Here is a 12,184-nt window from a genome sequence, read left to right as displayed (position 1 = left end):
GAATGGGAGATTGAGGGGTATCCCCAGCCAAGAGGAAATCTATGGGAAACCCATATCACCACTTAGTGAGACTGAAATAGGATGAAGGATGACAGAGAGGATGAGGTATGTCTTAAGATGTCTCAGGATGATTGATGGATGAGTTATGTCTTCATGGATCTTTCTCGGGGGGGGGGGGAGGGGGGGGGCGTCGAAAGGGCAGACGAGGGCGGGGCCAAATCCCTGACGGACACCTTCAGGAAGCTGCAGAAGTGAGTGGAGGTGGGCTGAGCCTCCCTTGACCTTAAAGGGATAGTCCACTCCAGAATGAAACTCCTATCAATTTTGGTGAGTCTATGTTCTATGAGTGGGTCAAAATAACAATCGTCACCGTGATTTATTAACTCGAAGTGGGTCCGTCTGTGAAATCAGGAAAATCGTTTTGTTGCCCGAAATCTTTCACGATAAGGTTCTCGTCACTGGAGAAAAACGAACTGTTAAAACAACGACGGTCCAGATCACCAAATCAGCCGATAGATAGTATGGACAGACTGGTTTAGGACACGTCCATCTGTCTATATCGATAGATAGTATGGACAGACTGGTTTAGGACACGTCCATCTGTCTATATCGATAGATAGTATGGACAGACTGGTTTAGGACACGTCCATCTGTCTATATCGATAGATAGTATGGACAGACTGGTTTAGGACACGTCCATCTGTCTATATCGATAGATAGTATGGACAGACTGGTTTAGGACACGTCCATCTGTCTATATCGATAGATAGTATGGACAGACTGGTTTAGGACACGTCCATCTGTCTATATCAATATAATATATAATAATAATATAATATAATAATATATATATATATATATAATATATAATAATAATATATACAACTTAGTTTTTCGCTCCAACTATCATCGTTGCAATGTCACTTTCTTTTCTCTTCCCACTTGCCCTCAGAGCCGTTCACGTCAGCCTTTATTGTCCAACTTCCTGTGTCGTGACATCACGTCCTGTATTGTTTGTGGCCCTAAAAAGGGCTTTTGCCGGAGCAATGTCAGAGCCTATCCACTGCATACAATCTGCATCTTGAACGTGTAGAGATTGTAGACTCCTAAAATGTATCGTTCCGTTTGTTAAAGGCGATGATTTTTACAGCTAGCTAGCTACTTCACATGCTGACATCGACCGCGGTATTATCGTGTTCAGGTACGTTTGCTGGCCCCAGAGAGATGGTACACCATTGTGGGTTTTGTAGTTGACTGGAGCCGCAACAGATTTCTGCAACGATTTTCACACATTGCTACCAACCTAATTATAGTGACAAAATGAAACGAATTAAATTAGTGTTTAACGCTGTAAATCATCGGAATGAGTGTTATTTAACACTGTAAATCATAGGAATGAGTGTTACTTGTGTGGATTATTCCTTTAATAACAAAGAGCATCAAAGTAAGCTCAGAGCTTTTATTGTCCAACTTCCTGTGTTGTGACATCACGTCCTGTATTGTGACCTCACGTCCTGTGTTTTGACCTCACTTCCGGGTATGGTGACATCACGTCCTGTGTGTTTCAGCTGGATGCGCTGTGCCACCTTCCCAGAGAACTGACTTCCCATAATGCATCAGGAGAACTACACACTCTTCTACATCTGAACTGGACAGAGGAAACCCTGTCTCAGTCGTCTGAAAACTTAACTCTGGGGGACAGACTTTGATTTTTCACTGGGACATTACAGACATTTTAATACCAAAGTTACACACAAGAATGACTTTCTAAAGAGGTGTTGAGTGTTTCTGAGTGGTCCAGTCTCAGGACTGACTTAAATTTGCTGGAAAATCAGAGACAAGGTTTGAATATTACTGTCCATCAATGATTCCCGACCTAATTTTACTGAGCTTGAGCAATTTTGACAAAAAACAATGGATATACATCTACAATGGTCAGTTAACAAAAAACTGGTTCGCTCATACAGACATTGAGTCATGTGGCCGTGGCTCGCTATATAAAGCAGGCAAACAGGCATCGAGACATTCAGTTACTGATTGATTCAACGTTAGAATGCACAACTCGTCGGTCCTTGTCACGGATTGGCTATTGCAGCAGACGACCGGGTTCCATTCCCATCAGCTAAAAACAGCTACAAGCTTGAGTCCATGTCCCCGTCCTGCCTGCTGTCAACGGTACAGGCTGGTGGCGGTGGTGTAATGGTCTGGGGGAATGTTTTCCTACCACACGTTAGGTCCATTGATACCAATTGAACTACAGGCCAACCAATTGTTTCGGGTAATAAATCCCTAACTGAGCCACTTTCTCAATATGTGGACTGTCACATTAGGGATTTGGTGCATATGTTGCCCTCTTACCTCAAGCACACAACATACTTTTTTGAAGAAGTTAGAGACTTGTTCAGTGGACTCGAATGACTTGTTGTGTATTATGGACGTCTCTAGCCTTGTCATGAAACAATATTTGAATCAAATAACAAAACTGGATCACCCCCACTGACTTCCTGTTGAGCTTGACTAATTAAATATTGGCGAATAATTATTTTAAGTCAGAAGACTGTTATTATCAGTTCAAGGAATTGCTATGGGTGTCAGGCTGTTCAAAGGATCGGACCAAAATGCAGCGTGTTCGTAGTTCCACATATTTTATTTACCGTGAAACTAAATGCAATACACTAAATACTCGAATACACAAAAAACAACAAACCGTGACGCAGAGAGGAAAAACACACTATTCAAAAATTAATCACCCACAAAAACAGGTGGTGCAAACATCACCTTAAATATGACCTCCAATTAGAGACAACGTCAACCAGCTGCCTCTAATTGGAGATCATTACCAAACAAAACCAACATAGAAATACAAAACTAGAAACTGAACATAGAAATACAAAACATAGACAAACACCCCCATTGTCACGCCCTGACCTACTCTACCATAGAAAATAACCACTTACTATGGTCAGGACGTGACAATGGGGTCGCCAGTTCCGCTTAATTATGCTAATTTATTTATGGGGAAAGTTCAGTTGGACTTTGAATCCGATAATAATCCCTATTCTAAGTTTCTGAAAATGTTTGAGATATATCGATGATATTTTGTTGATTTGGTCAGGTGATATGATCTTGAATTGCAGGATTCCGTCCATTAAATTTACGTTAGTATCCGATAAAGAACATGTTTCCTTTTTTGGATGTTTCGGTTAAGAAAGATAACAATGGCTTACACACTGAGATGTATAGAAAAGACATGGATAGAAATCCCTTTCTTCATATCAGCAGTTATCAAACACCCTCATTAATAAATAGTTAACCCTATATAAAAAAAACTCTTCCGCATTAGGCATATTTTGTAACTCTGATTTATCATTTGATGTACATACCAAAGATTTACGTGAACGATTCAAAGCAAGACGGTATAAAGAAGACTTATTGGACAAATTTCCTTAAAAAGAGAGGAAGACAAACGGAGCTGAATGCATGATGTCATCCATGTCAACAGAATTCCTCTCTTCCCTCTCTGCAACTTTGGTTCCCACCTACAGTCCCGTCTCAAGGTTGATCAAGGAAGGGGTTAATAGACACTGGTACATATTACTCAGCGTCCCCCCCCCCCAAAAAAAACAAGGGGGGATTGTTTAGTAAGGTAAGATTTGCCTAAGAAAAAAGGCATTGCATTTCACGTCTATCATACCAGATGGCAAATTTCCCTTTGTCACAACTGCATTTCCTGTTATGCCATGAGGAGGACACGCTCTACTCCATCCTCATTACGGTCAGAGGATAAAGGTTTGAGGTAGAATAACATGTAACGTGTTGGATATCTCCTGTATAGTCTTCCTGTAACCTTTTGTTATGTGGGTACCGTGAGACCAAACGTCAACACCAGACAAAGATATGTGAGCGTAGGAGCTCCAGTCACAACGGTGATGAAAAACCACCTGTTGCCAGGCATTTCAACAGCCGTAATCATGATGAGAAACCACCTGTTGCTAGGCATTTCAACAGCCGTAATCATGATGAGAAACCACCTGTTGTTAGGCATTTCAACAGCCGTAATCATGATGAGAAATCACCTGTTGCCGGGCATTTCAACAGCCGTAATCATGATGAGAAACCACCTGTTGCCAGGCATTTCAACAGCCGTAATCATGATGAGAAACCACCTGTTGCCAGGCATTTCAACAGCCGTAATCATGATGAGAAATCACCTGTTGCCAGGCATTTCAACAGCCGTAATCATGATGAGAAACCACCTGTTGCCAGGTATTTCAACAGCCGTAATCATGATGAGAAATCACCTGTTGCCAGGCATTTCAACAGCCGTAATCATGATGAGAAACCACCTGTTGCCAGGCATTTCAACAGCCGTAATCATGATGAAAAACCACCTGTTGCCAGGCATTTCAACAGCCGTAATCATGATGAAAAACCACCTGTTGCCAGGCATTTCAACAGCCGTAATCATGATGAGAAACCACTTGTTGCCAGGCATTTCAACAGCCGTAATCATGATGAAAAACCACCTGTTGCCAGGCATTTCAACAGCCGTAATCATGATGAGAAATTACCTGTTGCCAGGCATTTCAACAGCCATAATCATGATGAAAAACCACCTGTTGCCAGGCATTTCAACAGCCGTAATCATGATGAGAAACCACCTGTTGCCAGGCATTTCAACAGCCGTAATCATGAACTAAGTACCTTTCGTTATATGGGTGTTGAATTGGTGAAGGCGCCACCTAGTGGAGGAGATGGGGATAAATTACTTCACCAAAGAGAGACACATTGGATAGATCGCTTTATCACTCCAGCAGTTCTCAATGAGGAATGGTCTTTTTCTAGTACGTTCTAAACAGACCAAACATTTAGGTAATGACATCATAATGACCAGTAATGACATCATAATGACCGGTAATGACAGGTAATGACATCATAATGACCGCTAATGACATCATAATGACCGGTAATGACATCATAATGACCGGTAACGACATCATAATGACCGGTAATGACATCATAATGACCGGTAATGACAGGTAATGACATCATAATGACAGGTAATGACATCATAATGACAGGTAATGACATCATAATGACCAGGTAACGACATCATAATGACCGGTAAATGACATCATAATGACCGCTAATGACATCATAATGACCAGGTAATGACATCATAATGACCGGTAAATGACATCATAATGTAATTGTAATTGTGCGTCTACGTGTCTTTACTTGATTGTCATGTTTCCCCACACAGCTTCCTCTGCTGGGATGTCTTGATTGGGCCGATACTGACTTGGAATTTAGAAGGATGCTCTCACCTGTGAGGTTTTGTTGTTGTGACATTGGTTGCCATTGCCTTGCACGCCGAAGAAGGGCTCATACCCCAAACGGTTGTTCGGCAATAAAAATACGTCAATGTATGGTTATTTACCGGAGAGCTGTCCAATTTCTGTTCTTTGAACGCCACACCTTGTAGAATCCACGCCCGAAGAATTCAGACTGTTCTGGTGGCAAAGGGGGGGGGTCTGACCTGGTGCTACATAGGTGTACCTAATAAACTGGCCGACTGAGTGTCTGTTTCCCTAAGAGTTGTGTAAAGTCGGTAGGATCTTATTCACAATGATCCACAGCTGTAATGGCTGCCAAAGGTTCTTCCACCAAGTATTAACTCTGGGGGAGGTGAAGACAATTTTTTTATTTAATTTGGAACATTTTCTATAATTTCTATTTTACTTTTGAAGATGTGGAGTTGGTTGTGCAGATTGGTAGGAAAGAAATTCAATGTAATACATGTTTTGATAAGTTTAGGGCGGCAAAAGGTTGAATGTGCAAAGAGTGTGTCGACTTTTACTAGAGACTTTATATCCATAACAAATTATATTTTAATACAAAATGGAACAAGACAGCAAAGTAAATACATTAATAATATTATCAATACAAACTACATGTAACAACTAAGTAAACAATAAAGTACTACATATAGCAGGTAAGTAGTAAGTAGAACATCAAACATCAACAACTGACATCATCAGTAGTCCATCAACGTCCATTATCATCAGCCAAGATGGCCGTCTTCTTTCTTCAAGCATTTCTCAGAGGAAGAAGGGACAGGAAGTCTTGGTTACATTTGGCATAGTCTGCAGGATGTCCCCTATTCCTTTGTCTTCCCTAATCCCTACCTTTTTACACATGGGCATAAACCTCTCCCATCTCAGCCAGCAGGGTGGTGTTGAAGGTGTTCCTCTGTCTCTCTGTACGTGGCCTTGAAGATCTTAACCTCTCCCATCTCAGCCAGCAGGGTGGTGTTGAAGGTGTTCTTGAAGTCCTCAGTGAATACCAGGTCTGAGGGGAAACGGACCTTGTTGGCCCAGATCAGAGTGGTTCCTAAAGGAAATGATATGAGTTGTTTAAGGCTTTCATTCCGGTACATTCTGGGATTTGTTGTACTTTTAAACTGTTCAATAAATCTATCAATGAATCAACAATTCATCCAATCAATCAAGCAACCAACCAATCAATCAATCAGTACATATATCAACCAATAAACCAACCAATCAATCAACCAATCAATAATTTAACAAATCGATCAACCAATCAATCAGTACATTAATCAACCAATCAACCAACCAATCAACCAACCAACCAATCAATCAATCAATCAACCAACCAATCAATCAATCAGTACATCAACCAACCAATCAACCAATCAACCAATCAATCAATCAGTACATATATCAACCAACCAATCAATCAATCAATCAACCAATCAAGAATTTAACAAATCAATCAACCAATCAATCAGTACATTAATCAACCAATCAACCAACCAATCAATCAGTCAATCAATCAAACCAATCAATCAATCAGTACAGCAATCAACCAATCAATCAACCAATCAACCAATCAATCAACCAATCAATCAACCAATCAATCAAGCAATCAATCAATCAATCAATACATCAATACATCAATCAATCAATCAATACATCAATACATCAATCAATCAATCAATCAACCTGGCCGGCAGAAGTATCTCATGGTGAACAGCAGCTCTTCCAGGTAGTCATGGTGATACACCACGTCAGCCGCCAGCACGTAGTCATAGCGATAGACGGATCTGGGGTAGGTGCGTTCCACCTCAGGACCCCAGGACAGAGCTGCAGCTTGGGGAGTGTACCTACAGCGCCCTCTGGTGTTACGGAGTAGGTTGGCTCTCAGGTTACCTATGATCTCTGGTAGGTCTGTAGCTGTGACCCAGGCACCTGGGGACAGGAAGCACTCTGTTAATCAACTAACAGACACACAGGTGGCCAGTACCCAATCAACCCCTAGCCTCTAGTCGTCTAGTGCCGAGGACACCATGCAGATCTGAAAAGATTGGATAGGTGTAAGTGGTATAGAATGCTAGGACCTCCTCCACCTTGATAGGACCTACTTCACCTTGATAGGACCTCCTCCACCTAGCTAGCCACCTTGATTGGACCTCCTCAACCTTGATAGGACCTCCTCCACCTCGATAGGACCTCCTCCACCTTGATAGGACCTCCTCCACCTAGCTAGCCACCTTGATAGGACCTCCTCCACCTTGATAGGACCTCCTCCACCTTGATAGGACCTCCTCCACCTAGCTAGCCACCTTGATTGGACCTCCTCAACCTTGATAGGACCTCCTCCACCTCGATAGGACCTCCTCCACCTCGATAGGACCTCCTCCACCTCGATAGGACCTCCTCCACCTTGCTAGGACCTCCTCAACCTTGGTAGGACCTCCTCCACCTTGATAGGACCTCCTCCACCTTGATAGGACCTCCTCCACCTAGCTAGCCACCTTGATAGGACCTCCTCAACCTTGATAGGACCTCCTCCACCTTGCTAGCCACCTTGATTGGACCTCCTCAACCTTGATAGGACCTACTCCACCTTGGTAGGACCTCCTCCACCTTGATAGGACCTACTCCACCTTGATAGGACCTCCTCCACCTTGCTATCCACCTTGATAGGACCTCCTCCACCTTGATAGGACCTCCTCCACCTTGCTATCGACCTTGGTAGGACCTCCTCCACCTTGCTATCCACCTTGGTAGGACCTCCTCCACCTTGCTAGCCACCTTGATAGGCTAGGTAGAAATGTTGCCATATTTCTTACACCTCTCCGATCTTCTCAGATGTACAATACGAGTAAATTTAATGCTCAGACTCACCTAGGAGTGTGGCTACAATAGACACTAGGCCAGGGCCTGCTCCTAGCTCCAGCACTGCCTTGTCCACCAGGTTCACCTGCTCAACGTTGATCTCTAGGTAGTGACACAGAGCCAACGCCTGCAGGCAACCACAGTTACCATAGAAACCATCATTGTAGTTGTTAGAACTTCAACCATAGTTACTATAGAAACCATCATTATAGTTGTTAGAACTTCAACCATAGTTACTATAGAAACCATCATTATAGTTGTTAGAACTTCAACCATAGTTACTATAGAAACCATCATTATAGTTGTTATAACTTCAACCATAGTTACTATAGAAACCCTCATTATAGTTGTTAGAACTTCAACATCAGTTACTATAGAAACCATCATTATAGTTGTTAGAACTTCAGCCATAGTTACTATAGAAACCATCATTATAGTTGTTAGAACTTCAACCATAGTTACTATAGAAACCATCATTATAGTTGTTAGAACTTCAACCATAGTTACTATAGAAACCATCATTATAGTTGTTAGAACTTCAACCATAGTTACTATAGAAACCATCATTAGTTGTTAGAACTTCAACCATAGTTACTATAGAAACCATCATTATAGTTGTTAGAACTTCAACCATAGTTACTATAGAAACCATCATTATAGTTGTTAGAACTTCAACCATAGTTACTATAGAAACCATCATTATAGTTGTTAGAACTTCATCCATAGTTACTATAGAAACCATCATTATAGTTGTTAGAACTTCAACCATAGTTACTATAGAAACCATCATTATAGTTGTTAGAACTTCAACCATAGTTACTATAGAAACCATCATTATAGTTGTTAGAACTTCAACATCAGTTACTATAGAAACCATCATTATAGTTGTTAGAACTTCATCCATAGTTACTATAGAAACCATCATTATAGTTGTTAGAACTTCATCCATAGTTACTATAGAAACCATCATTATAGTTGTTAGAACTTCAACCATAGTTACTATAGAAACCATCATTGTAGTTGTTTGAACTTCAACCATAGTTACTATAGAAACCATCATTATAGTTGTTAGAACTTCAACCATAGTTACTATAGAAACCATCATTGTAGTTGTTAGAACTTCAACCATAGTTACTATAGAAACCATCATTATAGTTGTTAGAACTTCAACCATAGTTACTATAGAAACCATCATTATAGTTGTTAGAACTTCAACCATAGTTACTATAGAAACCATCATTATAGTTGTTAGAACTTCATCCATAGTTACTATAGAAACCATCATTATAGTTGTTAGAACTTCAACCATAGTTACTATAGAAACCATCATTATAGTTGTTTGAACTTCAACATCAGTTACTATAGAAACCATCATTATAGTTGTTAGAACTTCAACCATAGTTACTATAGAAACCATCATTATAGTTGTTAGAACTTCAACCATAGTTACTATAGAAACCATCATTATAGTTGTTAGAACTTCAACCATAGTTACTATAGAAACCATCATTATAGTTGTTAGAACTTCAGCCATAGTTACTATAGAAACCATCATTATAGTTGTTAGAACTTCAACCATAGTTACTATAGAAACCATCATTATAGTTGTTAGAACTTCAACCATAGTTACTATAGAAACCATCATTATAGTTGTTAGAACTTCATCCATAGTTACTATAGAAACCATCATTATAGTTGTTAGAACTTCAACCATAGTTACTATAGAAACCATCATTGTAGTTGTTAGAACTTCAACCATAGTTACTATAGAAACCATCATTATAGTTGTTAGAACTTCATCCATAGTTACTATAGAAACCATCATTATAGTTGTTATAACTTCAACCATAGTTACTATAGAAACCCTCATTATAGTTGTTTGAACTTCAACCATAGTTACTATAGAAACCATCATTATAGTTGTTAGAACTTCATCCATAGTTACTATAGAAACCATCATTATAGTTGTTAGAACTTCAACATCAGTTACTATAGAAACCATCATTATAGTTGTTATAACTTCAACCATAGTTACTATAGAAACCATCATTATAGTTGTTAGAACTTCATCCATAGTTACTATAGAAACCATCATTATAGTTGTTAGAACTTCAGCCATAGTTACTATAGAAACCATCATTGTAGTTGTTAGAACTTCAACCATAGTTACTATAGAAACCATCATTATAATTGTTAGAACTTCAACCATAGTTACTATAGAAACCATCATTGTAGTTGTTAGAACTTCATTAATCATCATTATTCTGTGAGTTCATTGGACTTCAAAAGGAAAAGAATTTGAGCTACTTTGTTAAGTCCTCGAAGTGAGCTGAATTTGAACAAGCTTGTTGAGTAAAATTACAAATTCATGTTTAATAAAAAACACTTTAATACCGCATCCATCCTCATCATATTTCCCAGCATGCTCTATTGTAGGTTGATTTTTAGAATTGTTGGTTTCAATACCTGTGTTTCTGCATATACATTGAGTGATTAATCTTATGCTACACAAAATTAAATAACATTCATTTTTCTAAACTAATTACAAGTTTGACTTATTGCCACTGTTACTGAGATGGCTGTTTCAGTTCATATGATTTAGGAAGTCTGATTAGTGAATTTTCCTTCCCTGGCAGTCATTCTTATACAGGTTGAGTGAGATTAAAGATTCCAACTGTTGGATCTTCTCAATCTGGCTGGATTACAATAATAATTACAGCACATTTGCAAGCCAGAATATTGTGATTTGCAGCCCTGATGTGGTTTGTAAACCAGGAGTTTCAGACCACTGTGGTATCTCTCTCCTTCCTTCCATCCTAATCGTCATCCCCGCTATCATCGTTATCTATGAATGTCATGTTCAATAGTAGACTGACTCACCGCTGGCCAGATGACAGCACCGTAAGAGTCCAAGGCCTCAAAGATGCTGATCTCCTGTCCTACGTAGCAGAACACCTCTTTACCAAACTTGGAGTAGGTAGTGGGGGCCCAGGCCTGCTTCTCCTGCTGCTGGGGTTCAGTCTCCTTGGCTTTGTCATCTGATTCCTCTTCACCGTCTATCACTGTTGTCTCGCTATCGTCTTTCTCCTCTTCGTCTGACTCCTCATCATCATCATCGTTCTCGTCTTTCTCCTCGTCTTCCTCCTCCTCCTCCTTCAGGATCACAGTTTCCTCCTCCTCTTGATGAGATGTGCTTAAAGGATCCATAGAAACCTGATTCATTACAATGTTACTTCAACTGCTCTGGTCTATAGCGTAGTAGCTGATGTGGCGTTGATAGGTTATCTACTAATGGTCCAGTCAGCCCTCTCTTCAGGCTCAGTCTCTCACACACTTTGTAAACACAGCGTCCAACACTTGAGTTTTTATCTCTCTCCCCCTCTCTCCCTAACTTGACCCCTGCCTTTCTTCACTCCTCCCTGCACCCTGTTTGGTAACAACATGTTTTTTGCTGCTCACAGCCCGTCACAGGCTGCGTACTGTAATGACACCCAGATCTCTCCCCCCTCTAGCCTCTATCATCCCCATATGGACTGTAATGACACCCATATCTCTCCCCCCCCCCCCCCCCAGCCTCTATCATCCCCATATGGACTGTAATGACACCCATATCTCTCCCCCCCCCTCTAGCCTCTATCATCCCCATATGGACTGTAATGACACCCAGATCTCTCCCCCCCCCTCTAGCCTCTATCATCCCCATATGGACTGTAATGACACCCAGATCTCTCCCCCCCCTCTAGCCTCTATCATCCCCATATGGACTGTAATGACACCCATATCTCTCCCCCCCCTCTAGCCTCTATCATCCCCATGTGGACTGTAATGACACCCAGATCTATTCTGGCTCTATTCTGGCTCTATTCTAGCTCTATTCTGGCTCTATTCTGGCTCTATTCTGGCTCTATTCTGGCTCTATTCTGGCTCTATTCTGGCTCTATTCTAGCTCTATTCTGGCTCTATTCTGGCTCTATTCTATCTCT

The 12,184-nt window shown here is 40.7% G+C and overlaps 1 protein-coding gene across 2 annotated transcripts; it reads right to left on the bottom strand.

Annotated features, from left to right (window-relative positions):
* Positions 1 to 5,873: 5,873 nt before the first annotated feature.
* Positions 5,874 to 11,740, bottom strand: LOC106575032 (protein-lysine methyltransferase METTL21C). Of its 2 annotated transcripts, XM_045699632.1 has the most exons (5): positions 11,082 to 11,740; positions 8,211 to 8,328; positions 7,026 to 7,271; positions 6,287 to 6,393; positions 5,874 to 6,210 (listed from the first exon to the last, which is right to left on the bottom strand). In XM_045699632.1, exons 1-5 carry the CDS (start codon positions 11,421 to 11,423, stop codon positions 6,193 to 6,195), a joined length of 831 nt encoding a protein of 276 aa, XP_045555588.1. In that variant the 5' UTR covers positions 11,424 to 11,740; the 3' UTR covers positions 5,874 to 6,192. The 2 variants fall into 2 exon arrangements, with proteins under 2 accessions (XP_045555588.1, XP_045555586.1); XM_045699630.1 differs by having other exon boundaries at positions 5,874 to 6,393; positions 11,082 to 11,739.
* Positions 11,741 to 12,184: the final 444 nt, after the last annotated feature.

Source organism: Salmo salar, chromosome ssa17 (genome assembly GCF_905237065.1).
Source record: "Salmo salar chromosome ssa17, Ssal_v3.1, whole genome shotgun sequence".
NCBI classification, from domain to species: Eukaryota; Metazoa; Chordata; class Actinopteri; order Salmoniformes; family Salmonidae; genus Salmo; species Salmo salar.
Note: the sequence above shows the minus strand (reverse complement) of the source record. Positions and strands in the feature narration are given on the sequence as shown.

What these genes read in the sequence shown, in the direction of transcription:
- LOC106575032 (XM_045699630.1), bottom strand. Translation starts at nt 11,423, where the DNA reads ATGAATCAGGTTTCTATGGATCCTTTAAGCACATCTCATCAAGAGGAG. An exon ending in GTGCTGTCATCTGGCCAGCG is followed by an intron (nt 8,329 to 11,081) that starts GTGAGTCAGTCT and finishes GGTTGCCTGCAG; the next exon opens with GCGTTGGCTCTGTGTCACTA. An exon ending in GAGATACTTCTGCCGGCCAG is followed by an intron (nt 6,394 to 7,025) that starts GTTGATTGATTG and finishes CATTTCCTTTAG; the next exon opens with GAACCACTCTGATCTGGGCC.